The sequence below is a fragment of the Polypterus senegalus genome, chromosome 4 (assembly GCF_016835505.1).
Source record: "Polypterus senegalus isolate Bchr_013 chromosome 4, ASM1683550v1, whole genome shotgun sequence".
In the NCBI taxonomy this organism is placed as follows: Eukaryota; Metazoa; Chordata; class Cladistia; order Polypteriformes; family Polypteridae; genus Polypterus; species Polypterus senegalus.
In genome coordinates this window covers 138,246,655-138,270,136 of record NC_053157.1, presented here as the reverse complement: position 1 = coordinate 138,270,136, position 23,482 = coordinate 138,246,655, and the positions used below count along the sequence as shown (strand labels likewise).

The 23,482-nt window shown below is 34.9% G+C and overlaps 1 protein-coding gene across 14 annotated transcripts in view; it reads left to right on the top strand.

The window, feature by feature from the left end:
- The window catches only part of apbb2b (amyloid beta (A4) precursor protein-binding, family B, member 2b), a 336,334-nt gene that overhangs the window by 298,853 nt on the left and 13,999 nt on the right, over positions 1–23,482 (top strand). For 10 of the 14 annotated variants that reach the window (XM_039751336.1, XM_039751338.1, XM_039751337.1 and 7 more), the window contains 4 exons: positions 3,248–3,253; positions 10,210–10,324; positions 16,447–16,534; positions 20,363–20,455. In XM_039751336.1, coding sequence (XP_039607270.1) covers positions 3,248–3,253; positions 10,210–10,324; positions 16,447–16,534; positions 20,363–20,455 — 302 coding nt within the window. The remainder of the gene's footprint in view (positions 1–3,247; positions 3,254–10,209; positions 10,325–16,446; positions 16,535–20,362; positions 20,456–23,482) is intronic. The other 4 variants (XM_039751343.1, XM_039751348.1, XM_039751342.1 and 1 more) reach the window with 3 other exon arrangements.

The window sequence follows — 23,482 nt, the reverse complement described above, 5'->3', positions numbered from 1 at the left end:
TGAGACATTTATACGTTTTCCCCGTATCTGAGTAGGTTTTCATGAGGTTACTATTACCTGTATCTGAAACGATTTCTCAGTATGAGTCCAGGACTGATTTCTGAATTATACTCACGACTACTGAGATGTGCTGTTGTTCTCTATAATCCTTAAACATAAGAAATAAAATGCTTAAAAATGTCATTCTGTTGGACTAGCCTGGTTAGCCAAAAGATAACCTTTTGTAACATATATTCAGATAATTGCTATATTAAAGGAATGCTTCACCCAAAAGTGATATTTTTTAATACGTTACCACATGTAGTTTGTAGTGATGGCCAAGTAAAAATTTGAATCTCATGTTTTCAAAGAGAACAGACATAACAAGGTTTCTGATAGAACAGGAGCCAATGGTGACCAATGCTGGACAATAGCAAACAGTATGAAAAACGTCCATGAAAAAAACCCCATGTTACTCGTGTTGCATAATCCACATGTCAAGACATCGAGTCATATGCCTACAGCATGCAAAATGCGTGCATTTTTTACTAAAACATTTTTAAATAAAGTGCTTCTCAAATAAAAAAGCCTTTTCACACAGGATTGTGCTTTTGAAATAAAAACAGGACTCTTGACCAACCAATGAGGGGGAGGGGGAGGAAATTTTACTTTTATACAGAACATCAAATGATTTCTTCCGTGTACCTATAAGAGTAGCTTCAATGTGAAAATCTAAAAAAGCCAATCAGTAAGTAATGGCTGAAAATGAAAGTAGGCTGAATTTGTTACTAAAATGAAACCAAGTCAAATATATATATATATTTTGGTACGCGGGGCATATTGTGGTCTATTTAAATAAGATACTTTTAATCTACAAATTAATTTAATGTTGTTTAACCTCAGTGCCATTTGAGTTTCTAGATATCCTCTTCTGGTTAAAAACAGAACTAGAAAAGGGGAAAAAGGCATGCATATGCTTTCATATTTATAATTCATGCAAGAACAGACCCAGCCAAAATTCAAACCTGTCTAAATAGCAATAGTTGTTGCTACGTTTTTGTGCTGCTACTTGTTTGTGAATTTATTCAATTTCTTACCTATTTTATATTCAGGTACTTCAACTGGAAAATTGCTTTGTTCTTTTTAAAATAGTTAAGTTTTTAAAAATGTTTTCCGTTAGGCAGTCCAGAAAAAAGTGTTTGCATTCTCCACCTCCACTTGCCTTTTTTCATACATTTACCATTGTAACTCTTGTAGAATATACACTATCATCACCATACTGTACTGCATAGTGAAGAGCTGTTTTACATATATACACTAGAGGCTGAACACTCATACATGAAACAAAAAATAAAATACTTCAAAACTTGAATTATTGTGCCTGTAAAGCAGAAGTAGTTCAATTTACAATCTAGTGGTTATTGAGACAAAACACAGCAAAGTTGAGTATCTCACATACTTTATTGTAACACTAGAAACAAATCGAGAAAGTACAAATGAATGATGACAAAAGCAGCTGTCAGGAGTGACTAAGAGATTCTTCAAAAATAAGGGTAATGCTTTTTGTTCTGTATTCATGTTCTTGTGTTCCTTTGATATAAAGCCTGCTTTTTTACTATTATATCCTCACAACATATTTAGTATCTTTCTGCTAAAACAGACTCAGTCCTATTCTCACTGTCACACATAATAATAAATAGACCATGTTAAGAGCTGCATTATGGTTAAATTTAATTTTGCTTTTGTCTTTCCCTTAAACATTTTTGTATATAAGATCATATTTGGTGTTACGATTAAGTCAAACTCTGATTTGCCTGTCATGATTTCAGCTTTAACATTAACAAAACATGAAATTTAAATTAATGAATTATATGCCTTTGATAATGAAAATGTGTAAATAGATATATTCCTAGGAGCATATTTGGAGTTATTTGTGAATACAGCTGTCTTTGCATATATGTTGTGAGGAGTAATATAATGTAAGGCATTTTCGACTGTGCCACTCTTGTTAATGTGATATGTAGCAAAATCAACAAATATATAGGTCAGCAGACTCCTCTTTTCAGGCAGTTTCTGTCTCTTTCTCTCTGTCTCTCCTTCTGTCTTGGGCCTGTCCTTTAAAATTTTAATTGACTCCCAGGTCCTTTGAGACTCTGATAAAATGTGTGGGCCTCCTTTTAAGTGCTATGCTAGGAGTGCAGCTAATACTTTGGTGGTTCTCCTTTATGAAGGAAGAACAGACACAGCAGTGAGACTTCTGGTCAATAATCCCAACCTCTTTCATGTCCCATTAAAGGTTTTCTCAAAAAAAAAAAAAAAAAAAACACAACTAAAATTTCAGGTGTTGTTTCTAGCAACATTATTCCATTTTATCCTGCTCAGTTGACTATAATGGTGGTTGTTTTATTTTCATAGTATCTGCTAGTGAAATTCACATTTTTAAAACATTAGCAGAGTATTTCCAAGTTCAATTGAAGTTATTGCTCTCAGTCATGTGGAGTGTCCCTTGGATTTTAATTTAAAAGTTATGTTTTCAGTGTATGTGTAATGAATTCATTTTATTGAGTTCTTTTAGTGGCATTACTCTGTTAATGTAACATGCTAAAGTTTAAGTGCAGTTACTTGGAAATGTTTTTGCAGTAACTAGGGTTTCCTTTTTCATGTTGTTATTTCAAAAGACATTATGTTCAATTACAAAATGTATATTACATTCATTGTGATTAGCGTTCGTTTCAATATGTACAATTGCGGGTCTTTAATTTTTATACTAAACATCATGTTCTTCTGACAAAGTGACATTTATGTATAAACAAAATTAACAATGTAAGCTGGTCATAAATGATTTTAAATCCCTACAAAAAGCATACTATTAGTCTATTACCATTATTAGACCTATTTTTATTATGTATCCGGGGACCATGATCTTGATAAGCTAATTAAAAAATAGGTGGCTATTGATGCAAGATACTAAAAATGTCTTTTATTAATAAATCTCTTTTTTGTGTATGTGCAATCGCAATTTGTCCTAGTGACAGAAAAATATATATGTAACAGGGCATTGTGAGAACACTAACTTTATCTACAATGTGCAGTCTGATCCTTTTCTTTGTATGTTTTGCTGGTGGGTACTAATTTCCAACATCTTAACTTAAACTAAAGCCCTTTCTATTCATGATTATAAAATTTTATGTTGGGATTTTTTGGTGTTTGTTTGTTTTTCTGACTGTGTTTTTGCTTTTTTCCTCTTGTGCTGCTTTCCTGGATTCAGAGAGAGGTAAATCTTTGCTTTTCAATTTCATTTTTACCAAATCTCCTTTCTTATTCATTCCATGCTCTTATAGGCATCAAGGGACTACATCATCTGCTCCTTCAATGACCAGTACAAACATGAAGTTTAAATCTTGTTAACCTTGCTATAATAGTTCTAGAACACAGCTGTAACATGTGCTTTAAATTATTAATCGAACTGCCTTGTGCATTTAAGACCCTGGACAGATTGCAGATAAGCTGCATCGTGCACCACAGCCATTAACCCACATCACCTCAATTCAGGTGCCGATCCATAAATCCTCGCTTGCAATTGCACAGTCATGTGTTATATAATTCAGGGTGAAGCTGTCAAAGCTGATGTTAGATGTGAATTTGTATGTCCATGTTGTCTTATTTACAGGCACTTATCTGTTATAGTTCAGCTTTGGTGTGAAAATGTCACCATCATGTATCAGGAGTAAACAAAAATCTTATAGTTACCCTTTAATGAAAGGCAGTTTTATTTACAACTAAAATTGTGCGAATCCTTAGTTTTATTTATTAGATACATTGTTTAATCTTTTGGATTTGTATTTAGAGTATTTTATCTGCTGATGGAATGATGGAATTTTTTTTTTTCATATTCTGCTTGATGTCAAACATATTAGAAAGTGACGCTTCCATTATGTATTTAAAGGTTTCTGTTATGCTGAGTGAGTTGTAGAGCCTTTTTAAGCATCAAGCGCAAATAGATGAGGACAGCTTCCTACTGTAATATATTATACATATATAGAGTAAAGATTAATGGGCCTTTGGGAGCAAGTAAATTCTAATCACAGTATGTCCATTGAGAAAAGGAAACATACATATTCTCATCATTTCTTTCCTATTAAAATTCAATGAAAAGGTCAAACAATGTAACCTTTAGCTTGCAGCCTTAAGGAATTAGTTATGAGACTCAGCACTATTGACTCTGTTATCCTTTGAGACTCTTGAGTTTAAAGCAGTACCAATTTTATAGGCATCTTTTACAGTGCCTGTATACTTTTGATTCATCATCTGGTTCATTTTCACTTTTGATAAATAAACATGAGTGATTAATGCTGTCAATTGTTTTCTTCCTCAATTTCAGCTTGAAGGTTCAAAAATGTTAAAAGATCATTTGTATAAAAAGTATTTTTGAGCTGTATAGTTTGAGTATCTAATCACTGAAGATTTAACCACATTGCAGATTATCTACTTGGCTATGGTGCTTCTGTTTGGGGAGTTGATATACCATGCATAGTACTCCAATATAAGATGCTTAGTCCACATCTAGGTCAAGCGTATTTTGGATCATATGATTTTTTTTACGGTATTACAGTGAAGAAAGAGCTTGATATAAAGCATGAAAGTTGCAAGTATGGTCATGTGAAAATAATTAATCTGGCAACACTGCAAATAAGGACTGTTTCCCTGACAGCTGACAGAATACCGGTTTATACTGACAGAGCCCATAATCTGTTGTAATGAAAGGAGAAGATAATTTAGTGTAGATGTAACCTCAGTTCAAATTACTCCTCACAAATGGCTGCAGTGTACAAGCTCACCTTGCAGTCATTTTGAACACCCTATTCCTGACTGACCACAGTTTTTGACCCTGCCTGTATCAGTCTACACTGAGCTGCAGTGAAACTGCACAAGTAAAGCAAAACGATTAAAGAAAAATGGGTCTGGCTCACCATAGTTAATTAACATTAAACTTGTATGTGTCTTGGAATCTAAACTGTGTTAAAATACATTGTGTATAAAAGATGAATTATTGTCAAACAAAGCATGATAATTGTTTATTCAAATATGCATATGTATGGTATTGTCAATACGTATGTAGCCCCAAAAAGCTTTCTGATAGATTCTTATATATTCAAGCAATATATTTTAAATATGACAGAATAATGGCTCATTAAAAGGCATCACCCCACAGTTAAGTTGAAGTGTTGTTATGCACTGTAACCGAGCATTCCATCCTTAGTATGGAGGCTACAAAGGTTCTTAAAATCCATTTACATAATTAAAAAAAATAGGTTTGATAAATTGAGTCAATGGTGCTCCTCTTTAGGTGAAATAGATAGATGTGGTACTTAACATGTGACAAACATAAACACAAAACCGTGGATGCCCATTGCTCTCCTTCTTTTCTAAAATGGCCATCTGCCTTCTTTCTCAAATTGAAAGTTTTTCACTGGCACAATATTTTACAAACATTGAAAGACATGGATTTACTTCTGAAACAAAAAAAGATTTATTTTTTGTACAAGTCTTTCACCAAGAAAACCATAGTTAATAACTAGAGTCAAAACACTAAGCTGAAAATCAACTATTGACAAAAGATTGAGAATCATAACCAGAATATCACAAAATTCTTAGAGCTCAAGTCTGTTTATCTGGGTGTGAGGTGCCTTACGTTATATAGGGTAATTAATATATCAGCTGTTACGGACTCAAAGCAAATGTATGTTTTTATTATATAATATTAATAATAAAAGCAGCTCACTACTCATAACAGTAAATGCGGGGAAGACCCAGGATCAAACAACGCAACCTCTTTAATTAGAAGCAGTCATTCGTACCTCTACACCAGCCATGCAATTGATATTTGGGCTTCGGTTTTTACATTACATTGACAGCAACATTGAAATTGAATAATTTCTTTTTTTTTCGGTTATATTCTTAAATAAAGGAGCACTTGTTTTGTTATACCTTTTGTGAAAGTGTTTATTTGATATTTGGACTTCAGTCCTTTTACATTATACACCACATCAGCATTTTGTCATTTTTAAAACATGAAAAATGTTTCTGTTTTAATTATGTTTTCAACATTTCTTGCCTTGCATTTCCTGTCATCCTAAATTTATCCAGATCATTGTAGGCATGGAACACAGATGATATGTATGCATTTCAAATAACAATATGTTATTTACCCTATACAATTCCAGGCACTTTACTGTGAGAATTTTGCGTCTCACTTCAGCTGCAGGCTGCTTGCTGATTGATACATTTGTAAAACAAAAACGCTGATGAAGAGGTGTGAAGGAATTTAAGATGGCCCAGCTTTATGACTTTTTTGTAGGCTCCAGGGATTCTAGTATTAAGAACATTACCTGGTGTGATGTGCAGTTCTAATTGAGTGGTGAGTCAGTGCTGTCTCAGGCCCCCTGTGACATTGCATTGAATTAGGCAGGTTTGTCTATGCATGTATGCTTATGGCAAGAGTTTTGAACCAGGAAGAGCGAATAGGAAAAAGTCACGTCTTATCCTGTGTTTGCTTGGCTGTACCTTGAGTGGGTGAGTAAGAAGGAAGCTGCTGTTTCATCAGTTCAAACCAAAGAGGTGAATACTTGTACGATCCATTTGAGTAGCCGAATGTTGGAAATGTTTTGACGGATAAGAGGTGCACCTTTGTGCACAATTAATCATTAATACATTTGATTTTTTTTTAAATACCTTTAAGTCTAAAAGGAGACAATACACTGGTATCTCCCAAAACTGTCAGAATTTTTTATTATACCATGACATGAATTTTTAGCAAAACTACCAATACCATAGGTTCATCCACCTGAATGCCCCAAAGATTGTCCCTTAACAGCACAAGTAAGGGTTCCAGTAGTTATAAATGGAGCTCAGTATGTTTAACTATATATATCTTTAATCACGATGTAAATGCTTAGAGTGTCAGAGTATTCTTCACTTTAAAAGGAAGATTATTCCATTGTTTATGGGCTCTGCACCAAGCACAGTTATTTTGTATCACCAAGGATTCTTGTATTGGTGACTGCAGTAATAGCATTGAAGTACAAATATTAGTAAGTTCAGCAAGGTAGAGAGGACCACTCATGTCTAAGTCAAAAATGAAGATTTTTAAGTTGATTCTAAATTTAAGGGAAGCCCACATTCATACCTAAGAATCAAGTCTTGAGAGCATCCTGTGGCATTCTTTTTGTCACTGAACTGCACACTTTGGACCTGGTATGACTATCCTTGTGTTGCATAGTATTGTAGTTGCAGACGCTTTCTTTAGAAAAATGCCAAAATCTCTAAGCTGTGAGATTTTTCATTGTTGTAAATGTAGTGTGATAAACCGTGAAGTTGTTCATGCTAGTATGCAAGCAAGGACCATACCTCTTTCGCTCACATACTGTATTTGTTCTATGATAATTTGGGTGTGATCCATAACATTCCTCATTGTATCTAAATGGATACTGTCATAATATCTAATTAAATTAGAATGGTTATCATAAATATGTTCATTGTTCTGCATACACAGGCATTAATTCTGTTACTTTTTAACATTGTCTAAACATACCAGCCCCCTCAATTTGGACGTTCAGCTGGTAGCTCAAGCTTCACATTTTAGGTCCTGGTATACAGTAATGCAAGACACAGTACTGTTTTTAAATGTACATTTTTGGCATCCATAGAAACATAAAAAAGATGGCAGGTTTCATAAAGTATAACCTCAAAAGTAAGTCAATGACAGCCTGTATTTGTAAGTGTGTGTGTTTCTGTTTGAAAAAGGAAAAATGTATATATTACTGTGTAAGTAAAGAAAGTCTGGCAGAAAAGTCAAGGATACAAGATAAAGAGACAGCATAATTATAAGAAAAAGCCAAAATTCATTTTCAAGAAATGAAAGGCATCATCTATGAAAAATATGCTAACTTGCCACACGATCCCTATAAGTCAGACATAACTAAGTAAATAATATAACAAGTCCACATCTACAGTATAAATAATTTACATAGTAGTTTCTTCATAATAGTCACTTTCATGTCAGATATGATAAACAAAATAACATGACTCATTTGATTACTTATTAGTTAATAGGGTAGTAACCTGCTTTCATTTGGCATTTACAGATGAAACAGTTAGAAAGTACACTTATTACACTAAAATTCCTTAAGTAGTACTCCAGGCATTGTGAACTATTTGATAGGGCAAGCTAGTTATTTTTGTAAAGAACACATTTTGGGTGATAACCTGATAGATTCTATTCTTCACATCCTATATACATTATGTTTATGTCTTCCCAATTGAAGAAAATTAAAATGATCTTTCATCATTGACTTATTTTTGTAAATATTTTTACGCTTTTTTTAAGAAGACCCTGCTCTTGTAGGAACTATGAAACCAAAATGACATCAAAGAGGTAAAATAAAAAAAATGTTTTGCTTCATAAAACATTATGAGGAATACAAAGTATCGGGAGCATTCAGTCTCTTGTATGTGTTTATGCTTTATCTGGCTGTGATATTCCTGACATGGACATCACAAAAGAGCTTCCCAAATTAACAAAAACTAGCACCTTTCAAAGAGTACAATCACAAAACAATTTACAATGAAAACAACCAGATCACAACACTAAAAGAAGAGATAAAAGATCAATGGAAACTATAACTTGTTAAGAACATCAATATCTATTTTAAACTAAAGTAGGGAAAACCTATATGTGCGGCTTTAACTTGAATGTTGGGAGTGAAGGGGGTTTGTGGCTTTGAGGGTGCACTTGGCCATGTTGTGTCACAAAAAAGAAGTCACTGAGAGATGCTTGTAGCATAGAACAACTACAGCATCAACCTAGGAACCTTCTCATAGTTAGTTAATTGAGATATTAATCATATTTTGATATAAATACACTAAAGTCACAAATAGCTGTTTTAATGTGTGTCAAATGAAAAATCAAAACGAAAAAATAAATATCTCCTTTCATGAAAGCAAAAAAATAACATCTCTATCCATTTGGGAGACAATAGTTAACATAATAATGTAAATCTTGGAAAATTAAACATCTCTCACTCACAGAGCTGGTAATTTATATTCTAACAGTAAGCCATTTGTATTTCCTTTGATGAATGCAGCTATACTTAACGTCTCATGTATGTAGTTCTTTAGCATATGGTATACATATACATAAATCATCGTTAGAACTATAGCTCCCAGAGGAGGTTTATTGATTTGTATAAATGCCCGATTAGCTGAAATTGATAGCCAAGCAACAGCACCAAGTAACAGGCTTCAAAATAGCTTTTAAAAAATTTTGCAAAAAAACTATAGCATTAGGAAAGAATTTTCAAACTAATGATATAAGAAAGACTGCAGTGATAAATCTATGTATGTATGTATGTGTGTATATATATATATATATATATATATATATATATATATATATATATATACACAGTATATATAAACATCCCTATTCATATATCATGCATTGAAAATAGGAATGATTTCTGAGAAATAAAGCATAGCAGTTTATTTAATTTTAGGCTTTTTCTTTGACAGGAATGTTTCTTTTTTAATTTTTAAATAGGCTTTGAATTGCTACATGTAATTGCCATCCAGTGCAAAGGATATATAATACATTGTATAATGTATTTTAGAAAGTCTTCTTAATTATATCCCCAAAATCTATTCTTTGTTTTATGATGCAGCCTCAGAGCCCTATTGTAGAGTTCACAGCCTGATGAAAGAAATTCATTATTGCGAGGTCTAGGGAGTTGCCACATATTTTATAGGGTTGTATTTTTATTAGGTTTTTAAGTGACCTAATCTTTAGTTTCATTGCTCATCAAGGGAAGTGTTGAATTTAGTCTTGAAATTCATTTATACAGGCATTTCTATATTAACCCATCATGCTGTTTGTTACATTTTCTATATGACATTCATTTTCTATATTTGCTAAAAGATGTGATGGAAAAAGGTTTCAGTTATATGTTATTGTATACATCTGCTATATGTTTGTTAATGTTCTTTTATATATTTTTCTTTCATTCTGATCTATCATATTGAACACACCCATTCTGTCCTTTGTTCACATCAAGTAAAGTCGATTCTTCTAACCTGATTTCCAGTGCTTTAAATTTTAAGATGTGAAATCAACCATTCCCATGTTTTAATATATATAAGCGTTTTCTGAATTGATTTATTTATCTTTGCTTCTAGGGACTTTGCTTATGTGGCCAGAGACAAAGACACCCGCATATTAAAATGTCATGTGTTCCGATGTGACACACCAGCAAAGGCGATTGCAACCAGTCTTCACGAAATCTGTTCCAAGGTGAGTGTTCATGATTCATTATGTCCCCTATTATAGGACTGTAGCCTAAAAGTATTGCTTTGGGGCATCTTTCCACCTTTTTTGTTTTCATTTTTAAATATCTTTATTTTCTAATAAGTTGGTATGTTTTCTCTGTTTTAATTAATTCTTCCAGTGGTTAGTAGTCTACAAAAAAAACAGATTTATTTGATGTGCAGTGTGTAATGTGTATAATACTTTCCACATAGCTACCGACTGTGAGCGTGAGATGTGTGACCTCATTCTCCAGCTTCAGCCTGAGTCTAATAAAATTTTAAAAATTATGTTTTTGTCAAAATCTAACTGAATGAACTACTAGAAAACTAGCCAAGCAATCAGTGAAGAAATCAATATTGCGAGAAAACCTGTTTATTTTTTGCATCAGTTTATTTGAGTTTCTTCAGGTTATTGATCTTTGTATTTGGGTGGTAGTTCAACCTGCGTAATGCAAGACCTATTATCATTTTTGCTTTTAGTATCAGAACTTGAAACCTTAAACTAAACTACTACAGTTTAATTTTTGCAGAAAAGACTTAGAGAGTAAGCTTATCTGAAATTAAGAATTAAAGATGAATTATTTGTCAGTATTCACAAAATGCCACCCAAGTTGTAATAAAATGTTGCCTCATTAAACTAGCAAAATATCATCTCGTTTGAAACCAGTTGTGTTATTTTTTTATGTTAGTTATTTTTATAACAGGTAGACATAAGGACATTCTTTTTATTTAAATATTTTTAATTATTAATCAGTGTATGAGAAATAGTATTGAGAGGAAAGTAGCATCTTCTGTAGCCCATCTATAGTTAGTTTGGCATCTTCACAAAATATAACTATATAAGCCCTATACAAATAAGTCTGACATCATGAAACAAGCTAATATTCTAATATGAAACTCAGTTTCAATTGTGTAAAGTAACTTAATGAAATGTCCACCTTTGATATTTTATGTAAGTAAAAAGTGAAGTTTTCATATGAGAATCATAGACATTACCAAATATTTAGTGAATAAACATACGGCATTAAATAAAATCATATGCCTCTGCATACATTTAACAAGTCACTGAAGGGTGACTGCCAGTCTCCATTCTGTCTTATCTCAGCATTGCCTTGAGACACTTTCTGGCACACGTCTGAGAGTAAAGAGCAACAGTAAAATTTTGAAGTTTAGGGCGCATTTTATGCCATAATTGTACTCCCGTTGTCTTTAAAAAAGTGAATACAGCTTTACTTTCAGGTAGCAATGAATATCAGCAAAAATGCTGCCTTCTAAAAATTACCACATGTAGCACAAAGACAAATCTGTTTTCTTGTTTTTTAGTGACTTTGTAAACAATAGTGACATAATAGATACAGTGCATCCGGAAAGTATTCACATCGCATCACTTTTTCCACATTTTGTTATGTTACAGCCTTATTCCAAAATGGATTAAATTCATTTTTTTCCTCAGAATTCTACACACAACACCCCATAATGACAACATGAAAAAAATTTACTTGAGGTTTTTGCAAGTTTATTAAAAATAAAAAACTGAGAAATCACATGTACATAAGTATTCACAGCCTTTGCTCAATACTTTGTCGATGCACCTTTGGCAGCAATTACAGCCTCAAGTCTTTTTGAATATGATGCCACAGGCTTGGCACACCTATCCTTGGCCAGTTTCGCCCATTCCTCTTTGCAGCACCTCTCAAGCTCCATCAGGTTGGATGGGAAGTGTCAGTGCACAACCATTTTAAGATCTCTCCAGAGATGTTCAATCGGATGCAAGTCTGGGCTCTGGCTGGACCACTCAAGGACATTCACAGAGTTGTCCTGAAGAAACTGCTTTGATATCTTGGCTGTGTGCTTAGGGTCGTTGTCCTGCTGAAAGATGAACCTTCTCCCCAGTCTGAGGTCAAGAGCGCTCTGGAGCAGGTTTTCATCCAGGATGTCTCTGTACATTGCTGCAGTCATCTTTCCCTTTATCCTGACTAGTCTCCCAGTTCCTGCCGCTGAAAAACATCCCCACAGCATGATGCTGCCACCACCATGCTTCACTGTAGGGATGGTATTTGCCTGGTGATGAGCGGTGCCTGATTTCCTCCAAGGGTGATGTCTGGCATTCACACCAAAGAGTTCAATCTTTGTCTCATCAGACCAGAGAATTTTGTTTCTCATGGTCTGAGAGTCCTTCAGGTGCCTTTTGGTAAACTCCAGGTGGGCTGCCAAGTGCCTTTTACTAAGGAGTGGCTTCCGTCTAGCCACTCTACCATACAGGCCTGATTGGTGGATTGCTGCAGAGATGATTGTCCTTCTGGAAGGTTCTCCTCTCTCCACAGAGGACCTCTGGAGCTCTGACAGGGTGACCATCAGGTTCTTGGTCACCTCACTGACTAAGGCCCTTCTCCCCCGATCGCTCAGTTTAGATGGCCGGCCAGCACTAGGAGAAGTCCTGGTGGTTTCAAACTTCTTCCACTTTTGGATGATGGAGGCCACTGTGCTCATTGGGACCTTCAAAGCAGCAGAAATTTTTCTGTAACCTTCCCCAGATTTCTGCCTCGAGACAATCCTGTCTCGGAGTTCTACAGACAATTCCTTTGACTTCATGCTTGGTTTGTGCTCTGACATGAACTGTCAACTGTGGGACCTTATATAGACAGGTGTGCGCCTTTCCAAATCATGTCCAATCAACTGAATTTACCACAGGTGGACTCCAATTAAGCTGCAGAAACATCTCAAGGATGATCAGGGGAAACAGAATGCACCTGAGCTCAATTTTGAGCTTCATGGCAAAGGGTGTGAATATTTTTGTACATGTGATTTCTCGTTTTTTTTTTTTTTAATAAATTTGCGAAACGTTTAAGTAAACTTTTTTCACATTGTCATTATGGAGTGTTATGTGTAGAATTCTGAGGAAAAAAAATGAATTTAATACATTTTGGAATAAGGCTGTAACATAGCAAAATGTGGAAAAAGTGATGCGATGTGAATACTTTCCGGATGCACTGTAATTCTTAGCTTTGTAGAGGTACGCAGGAGTATATAATCAGTCCATTTGAAATTACGCAGCCCAGCGTGTTAAATATGATACGTAGCATATAAAAGTTATTATGAGCATGTAGAAAACACCTGCTACATATTCAACAGCACAGGTATGAAAGAAGATGGTACGAACCCAGGATGCCAAAGATATTTAACCTTGAAATATATTCTGCATTACCACATTGCTACCCTTGTAAATCCCTTACTACAGATCTGCTCAGTTATATGTTTTACAATGTAGCAATACATGGTACAGGTATGTCTAGTTTCATGTATCTGATTTAAAAATAAGACCTTCCACATAAATAAAGTGATGATTTCAGACTCTACACTTAAACTTAACCTCCCTGTCCCTCTCTCACTAGACCCCCCCAGTACCCCTTCCCTTCATCGGTAATCTAATTTTAATAAATAACATACATAAGTTACTAAGATATAGTATATACTTTTCCATGTTGTCTTAGAAAACCTTTTTGGAAAATTAATTTCCCAGCTGTCCAGCTTATAGAAAATACTCCCTTAGTTGTTTAAAGGCCTAACAGAAAAGCACCGACTGCTCACACCACAAGGTCATATGGGAAATTAAGATGGAAATGGAAACTGAACATGTGGACTGATAAGATGATTTGCATGTTTAATAGTCCTCCAATGATAGTGTGTTTGAAGGCAGTTCATTTAAACAGATTAATAACATGTTACTTTTACAGTATGTTTATGTAGAACAGTGTAACTTTTTAGTTGCTTTATTTTCCAATTAAATAAACATTTTTAGAACAGTACCTATATCCTATCCTTTTTTTTTTTAAACTAATTTAAAAACCACCCTGTGGTAGCATTGCTGTGAGTGGACTGGTGCTGAATTAAGTACTTCTCAATTAATCTTCTGATACCATTTGTCACATAATGGACCACATACTCAGAGATCTAACAGTTGGAGCATTTGTATTGCTGTTACTGATTTATTTATAGTGTTGCTAGTGTGAAAGTTACTTCCAGCTGCCAAAGTTGCCTACCAGAACCTGGAGGAAATGTGCTAAAAGTTGAGTGCAGACTTGGACCCAACTGGCATTCTTATTTTTGATCCAATAATAAAGACAAAATTTGTGGAACAAAGTAAACCAACATTATTAAATTTGTCACTATTTTTTATATATTTTTTTGTATATAAATACAAAGATCACTCAAATTTGACTCTCAAAAGAGAAAATTATATTTTTAAAATCCATAAAAATTAATCTTTACATTTAAACAAATTGCTATATTGGCAAATTTTAAAGTCTTCATAAATAATCTGATCATTTTATTAATTTGAATAAAAATTGATTTTCATACAAGTACATGGCATGTACATCATGTAATTTAAGGTATGAACCAAGAACTATAAAGGAAATAACAAAAAACTTTCTACACAACTATAGGTTACCATGAAGTACTGTCAAGGGTAAAAATGTGCCTTTCATATTGTGCTGAATAAAGTCAGTCTGCATTTTTTATTTTGCAACTAACCACCTGTGCTCTTATTATTCAGTTTTTCTGTAACTATTGTAGAAGAATATGTTTGTGGGATTTGTATAAGAACGGAATGTAAAAACAAGACCTGCATTTCTCAAATTGGCAAGCAACTTACCGTTCTGTAAAAAGATTTAGTTTCCACTGCTATGAAACGCTCTTCTGATCTGTCACAATCCATGCAATGTCATCTTCCCAGATTTTAACAAGCTAGTGAAAAGATAAAGGCGCTTAAAGCTCCTTCTGCTGGAGTAGCTATTAATTGACAAATATATCACACTTCAGATTGCATTTTGTCTGCTGAACTTTTCCTAATGCCAATATATCAGTGATTAACTAACATTGTGAGATAATATTAGAATAGTGTATAGTGTAACATGCCTAACTACTTTAATGTAAATAATATGTCATTTTAAACCTTTGCCACTTGTGAGCATCCATGTCAACAGAAACATCAAGAAAGAGAAAATAGCATTCCATTTTTTTTTTAGCTTTGACAAATGGAGGGTCATGTGCACAGTGTTTGATATTTTAAATTAAACATGGGAGGGCTAGATGAGAAAAAGAGGAGACATGTAGAATTCATCATTAACAATGTCAAGAAAGTTGTCATATGTTAATTGAGTGATTTTCTGCTAAATCTCTCATAAATCTTGGACATTGAGTAGAGGTGCAGTACTGTATATTAATCAGCACATTAACCACTTAATAGTATACCCATGAAAGAAATGCCGATAACATGGACAGAGTTTGAGCCCAGGATTAACATATAGCTAATATTTTCAAAATAAAGCTCAGCTAAGGTCTGTCGATTTCAAAGGTGCTACATTTTAATGCATGTCTAGATAAATATTTCCATGTGCTTTCAGCTTTCTTTGTAAAGAAACATTCAGTGCCCTGATTAAAGAACTAATATTAAAGTAAACCTTCTAATATTACAGAAGAGCTGAAATCATAATTCCCTCAAACAAGACCACAACTCAGACATACAGTTAGAGAATATGTCAGGTGCTCTGTACTAGACCAATTAGAACTTATTAGTACAGAAATTTGAAAATATTTTTAAAAATGTTTTCTCCATTCTATTTGTTGTCTTTAATAAGGAATAGTATAGATACCTGCAGTAATCGTGTCTCCTTGATGTACTCTGACAGTATAAATGCTTTGATTTTAATGTAAGACAGAATGTGTACCCAGAAATTGTCCCAAGTGTACATTGTTCCTAAGATTCGTCGTAGTGGATCTGTTAAACTTGTTTAAAAACCTAGACCAAGTGGTTAGGTATTGCAAATATAATCTATGCTTTAATCCTGTTTCCCTCAAACTTTAGTACTGAGCAAATGTGTGAGTCTTGATATACACTAAGTTGAGAAGCTAAAACAAGTATCTTTAAATTATAGTCTTTTGTTGTGTCAGTGTTTTTGATTATATCAAAGTAATTTGAACCTTTTCTCTTTCATCTGGGCTGAAAGTAAATTATGATTTGTTAGAGGGCATGTGAACCATTATTATCAGAAACATCACTGCATTCTACATAGTAATTTCTTTAATTTTCTTTGTTTTACTCTTCAGATTATGGCAGAACGTAAGAATGCAAAGGCTGTAGCAGGCAGCTCTTTGCAAGACAGAATTAATGTGGGCCTGGATGTCCCCTTGCAAGGTAAGAAAACAAAATCATGCGTCAGCCAAAAACTTATTTTAGCAACCTCTGTCAGGCATCAAATAACTACTTAGTTGTTTTATTTATTTTTATTTTATTTGTTTATATAATTCTTAGTAGTATTCTAGGATATAAAATTTAAAAAGAAGAAAAATTAAGAGAATTACATAATCCATAATACGATCAAAATTGCATTAAAAAGCAATTTAAATTAATACAGTAAAATCCTGATTGTTTGCACCCTAATTTGCTGAGGTTTAACATTATCCATGGTGAACCTGTAAGAGTAATACACTACTTTTCTTATAACTCCTAAAAGCTTTGCTGTGAATACTGTACCAAGCGTGTAAATACTATACTTTTAACCACAAGTGTACAGAGCAAGAGGTCAAAGAGCTGGATATTGTGGGAATGTGGGTGTGATTCTCTCACCCCTTCCTAGGCTATCGTCAGTGTGCCGACAGCATTGACTGTGTGCACATGTTGTACTGTTTCATTCACTTAGTATTTTTGTGTTTATACATTTCGAGGCACTGTGGTGATCAGCCGGTGGTAACTGTGAGCGCACGTTTTCTGGCTCAGCGACAGTGTAAGCTAAATTGAGAGCTCCATCTGTCAAGCTGCAGAGCCTGTCTCTGACTGCTGTGAGTGTTGCAGTTCCCTGAAGATGTCAACTGGTCTTACTCTCTGTCAGTCCCCACCTTCTTTGTGCAATGTTGCCATTTTACACCCCACTCATCCACTTATCGGCAGTTGAATTGCCGTGGACTCGCACTATGAAGCATCTCATTTTTAAGATTTGCGATGTAGTGAACAGAGAACCCGCAGCCTCTGTTTCAGTGGTGAGTGTGTTGCAGCATGAGCTAAATGGAGACTTCCATCCATCAGTGGCACAGAGTTGTCCCTGGCTACTGTGAGCAGTAAATGTCTCTGGTGATGTCAGCTAATCATCCCTGTGTTAGGCCCCTCTTTCTCAAGTCAGTGTCAACACTACAGGAGCCACCTGTTTTATCCAAATTTTCAGCTATCCGAGGAAGAATTAGTCCACATTAGCTTGAAAAATCGAGATTCTACTGTAATTAAATACACATGCCCCATCCAGATATTGATCCTGCCTGGCACCCTAGGATAGGCTCCAGCTACTCTACAATCCTACCCTGCATAAGCAGGTAAGGAAAATGGATGGATGGATTAAATGTACAGTGCAAATGTAAAACTAGTAGCTATCTGCTACTTTTAAACTGCAGTGTAATTAGAGAGTTTCTGAAGACCTTAGAAGCATGCCTCCTCGTCCCTGAGTTCTATCTGCCCTTCTACAAGATCTTCACTATACTCAGAATGTTACTAATCAATCAACTAAGTATACCCTTCATAAAAGTCTGATAAGTGAATACACACTTCCCAGAAAACACTGCGGTTCTGTTCTGGAAGGCTTGAGTTGTGTGAAAAATATGAATTAATGAACTTGCAAAGTACTTTAAATGAATGCATGGATAATAGTATCTCACAACTTCGTAATGCCTTTATGAGATCACATCTGGAGTATTGTATTCATTCTTGTTCTCTTTATTCAGTTTAGTTCAGTTTATTGATGTAAACTGCAATTCACTAAGAAAAGGAGTTTCTATACAGATTCACAATTATTAGTGACAGAAAAATACAAAACTGTTTTACACATATCTCTATTTAATTTAGAGATAGAGTAATAAAGCAATTATCAAAGATTAAGATGTAATCAATCTAATGGAAGGACAAAGTACACTAAAGAAAATCGAGAGAACAACTAGAAGAATAGGACTAGGGGTTGATATATGACAAACAATTGAAGGAGCTTTTCAGCTTAGCCAAGAAAGGAGATGACATCTCAGAAACGAAAGCAAGTAAGGCAGATGCCAGCTGTTCTTCTAGAATATTTGGTCACAGATGGAAATGGTTAGGAGTAAATTTCATAAAAATTTTAAGAAAATACTTCTTTATACAAATAGCAGAATATCTTTCATCCTCAACATAACCAGCATTTCCTTTTTTATAGATAACATCTGAATTGTCTTTTGTTATCAAAATATATTTTAAATATCCTTATAAAGATCACAGGGACACTTATATGAGCAAAACCCTGATACAAGAAAAAAAAGTCAGTCACTTTACACTTAGAAGAGTCAGGACACTTTTCAAAAACTCCTGTAGAATCTCAGAAGACCAGGTTTCTTCCAGCTGATTTATGCCCTTACTTTGTGATATATCGCCCTGATTACATTATCAGTAAGTAACAATATACACTGCTGCTATTATAATTGCAACTCCAAGATAGACATGAGCTATTAAAGCAATATTTATATGGCAGACTACTTATGGTACTTGTCGCTCATGATTAGAAGCACACATGCAGGATGCATAATCATTAGTATTTGGTGTATCCTCCACAGGTCGAGAACAATGATCATATATGGTCTGGCGTGGGCAGAAAAAGACATTTGATGTGTATATGTGGTATGGCATGCCATGCAGCCTGCATATGTCCCCTTAGTTCATCTGTGGTAACAACAGATGGTTTCTGGCATGCCAGGGAAGAAATGGCACATGGTGATCATCCAGGAAGTTTAGGACATGTTGTGCCACATGTCCTCAAGCATTGTGCTGATGGACTGTGACACCAGGAAACCTCTGCAGATAGGGTCCCACTTCAGTCTCCAGTACTACTGTGATGTATCGTTGGCTAGCTAAGGTACCTGCAATGTGTATGAAGTGGGAACAGGAGTAGAACCCAATAGCACACCCACACCTCAACACCTGGTATTGGGCCCATGTGGTGCTGCAAAATGCATGACTTCATAGTGCCATAAATTGAAATGGGACTCTTCTGATAACTCAATGCAATGCCAGTCATCCTGTCATTGTTGGTATTTTTTGGCACCAGTGCAGTCACAAATGCTGGTGGTCGAGAGTCAAAGGTATCTAAAGGAGTGAGAAGGCAACACTGCTGTAAATTGTGCTGAACAGTGTGTATGACTTTAATTGATATGTGACAGAAACTAACTGTTGGACTAGTGTCTGTAGTTTGGCTATTCAGTCCATCTCCCTTAATTTGTGCATTGGGGCACTCCAGATCCCTCCATTTTGTGGGTATACCCATCTTGTACCCACTGACGCTATTGTCTTATTACTGTGCTTGCATTCCGTCCAACCTGGGCACTGATATCCCAGAAGGATAATCCACTTTCCCACATTCCAACAATTGTCCCTCTTTCAAAGTCTGAGAGCAGGACTTTTGCTTGTTGTACCTTTCATGATGGTATGTTTGTTCTCTAAGAGCACACTAACTGCCAGCAGTCACTCAATGAGGTTACCTTTCCAGACTCCTTTCATACCCACTATGGGAAAGTCCTGGGGTATAATTCTCACATGTTATTTGCATATGTACTACACATGTAATCATTTTCACACACTACCATAACCTGTCCACCCTGCAAGTTTCAGAAATAAAGATGAAATTTCCCCAGTGTTGCAATTTTAATTGCCAGCATAGTGTTTATGTGGCATTTTTCTGTTTGGTTTACATAATCATTTATTAAGATAATCATTTAATCATATAAGTCAATTTTCCTCAGATCATGGCTAACATAACACTGTCCTAAGCTGATGCTGAACAACTTCCTATAAATTGCTAGAAATATTGTTGGTAGAGTTACTGAAAGGCTAATTGTGAAAATGTACAACATAGTGGTTTTAATCTTTAATGTGGATCTTCTAAGGTTGAGCATGAAATGACTTTTTTGTTTCTTAATTTACTTGAAATCGATTTCATCTTCTTCTTTTCCTGTTCTATAGACTTTCCAACTCCAAAGACAGAGTTGGTACAGAAATTCCATGTGCATTATTTGGGAATGCAGCCTGTGACCAGACCTGTAGGTAAGAAGACAGGTATCCAAAAAACCTTTTAAATGTATTTATTTATAAGTAGAGTATAATCTTACTTCTTCCTTTATATTGTAAATGTTATAATAACAATTACTGTAGTATGCTATATTTGTAATTAATGGGTCCAGGTATTTAACAATTTATACAATTGACACTGTTCCCATTACTATTACTAATTAATAACCCAAAAAGATAATCATCATTTGGGAATGAGTGAAATTCCAGTTTGTTGATTATGGAGTCCTTAGCATTTTCCTAAGTAAATACTGTAAGTAGAGAGCCTTGATAGCCCCTTGAGTTTATTTATTATAGAAGTGTTATGCATAATCTGTGAGCATATGCAAGCAGTATAACTTCACAAATTAGACATTTCCTACTTCAACAGTTAACCTCAAATGTATTCATTTCCATTGTGTGAAGAGCAAATAAAAAATAGTGAATTTCAAGTAAACTAATTGTATTACAGCCTGAAGGGAAAACAAAGTGATTCATTTAACAACTGTCATGTGTCAGAAGAATGTGGCTAATTTATTTTTATGTGTATCTTCCATTTTAAATTGTATTCCAAATGTGTCGAAGTGGTAAAGTCAAGAGTAGTGACTGCAGTAAACAATCTAATAATTTGCGATGCTTATTTCCAGAAGCACCTGACAGCCTTCAGGTTGTACGGATTTCATGTAAAATATCTGCTTAGAGACGTTGTTTGTTGAACTGCTGTATTGCTGATTAAGTCATACTTATAATATGCATCTATGATACATGCATATTTTTGGTACTTATCGCCTTTGTTCTTCTTCTGTTTATTAAATTATTTTATGAAAATATTTTGTTTGATTAGTATAAGAATAGTGTTTAGAGATCTGCATACCTTACAGAATAGCATTTCTAGAAAGTCAATATTTTCCGCCATGGTTCTGAAAAGAATGAACATTATGTTTTAAAACCTGGTAAAGTAACAACACTACCAATTCTTCTGTTTGTTTGTTTGTTTACCTCTAATTCTGATTGATGGCAGCCTCTGTTGCAGACTGGTTGACATCACATGCTGCCATCTATGAGGCTGAAAATACATCATATCGATTTTAACACTCAGACCAAGCAGCTAGCTGGAGGGTACCATGGCCTGATCAATAAGTTTATGGGCCCTGGGTATTTTTTTTTTACTTCCAAGGGAAGTAAAAGAGCCCATCTCTAAATCTTATTCAGACATTCTAAATAAACTACTAGTATTGCAAGCTCAGGTGACTCCAATAAAATGCAACAGGAGCCAATCCAGACAAGACAGCAGTTCACACATATTCGTACCTAAGCGGACACAGGTAGACAATGCAAACTCCACACAGGCAGTACCTCAGTTGAGATTTCAACATCAGGGGCCTCATATATAACGTTGTGCGTAGAATTCGCACTATAACATGATATAAGCACAAACGCCGAAATGTGCTTACACACAGAAAAATCCAGATGCAGGAATCTGTGCGTACTCCAACTTTCACGTTCTTCCGCTACATAAATCCCGATCAGCGTGAAAACTAACGCACATGCACGCGCCTTCTGTCCCGCCCCAACTCCTCCCAGAATTACGCCTCTTTGAATATACAAATCAATATAAATCACCCTTAAGCTCAGCCTTCTGTGAAAAGACAATGGGAAAAGCACAAGGGAAAATATAAGAATTTCAGCGAATACCAAGTGGAGGCAAAGGAAAAACATACTATTTGTTCAAATAAACCGTGATATAATCAACAAAAGGAAGTTGATCGAGTGACATAGCATGTTGGAGAAACTTGAAAGCTCACGTTCACAAAGTTGCACAGGGCCGGAAATAAAAAAAAACTTGTCACATATCAAAGTCGCCGTGAAAAGGTGAGTCGTAGCCCACTGTCTGAGTGTCATATGAAAGCTTATTAGGGTACAGAGAAAAAAAAGGCACACAGTGGCAAAAAGCACGAAATGTCAACTTCAATCTCGAAATTTCCACTTTAATCATGTAGTTTATTTTGTCATTAAAGTAGAACATCATAAACTTCTTTAAGTTTAACTTTAAGAACATCTTAAAATCGTTTAATCAACCAGTTTCTCAAATCAAATCGTAATTAAAGTAGCACATTATATGCTTTGTTTTGTATGTGATCTTCTATGTGCTCTATGTGTGTGAATCACTACTTGCTTCTTAAACCGCCTCTCTTCCTCCGACTGGACACAGAATCCATTACATTTGTGATATTACAGCTCTGAATAACTAAAATACTGAGATGTATACGCGATATAATTTTCATGATGATAGGAGTTAAAGCACATTATTAAACATGGGTTTCACGGCACAGTGATTGTGTGCAACCTTCAATGAAATAATTTATTGCAGCAGTACTTAGAGGCGGCTCTAGGCTTGTGGCGACCCTGGGCAGAGGAAGAATTGGTGGCTCCTTCGCCCGGCAATGTGAATATGGTATCTTATGCATGGTGGATGGCCACGTCCTTTGCGGACACTGCATAGCCGCCTCATGCTCATGACACAAGCATTTAACTTTTGCAGAAATTTGTCATTGCATTTTTAGCTGTGTTGTTATTTTCTCTTTCTGTTTTATATTCAATATATATTGGCGTGGCCGTCCCTGCAGTCCTTGCTTTTCTTTCTCCAAGTAACCGATCGCCACACAATCAGCTCTGTAATAGACGTTAAGCCATCTGCAAGCTTAGAGCGCCGATTCTTGAAAACATTTAAGGAACATTGAAATATCTTTGTATGTTTAATTATTCTATCCTTCAGTGAAGAATATAGATTATTTAAATTAAGTTAAAGTTTTATCTGTACAATATAATAAACATATTTTGCTGCATTTCATCTTAAAAATAAGATCGTCATCATATGTAAATACGCGCTTTATAAAGTGGCTCAGGTTGTGCAATATTATAACTGTAGTGCAAGTTTACAGTGGGATGATTGTACTTATAAGTACAGACAGTTCTACAAGGAGCAATTGATTAAGTGTGTTTAAAGTTCTTAGGATGAAACTGTTTCTGAACCGC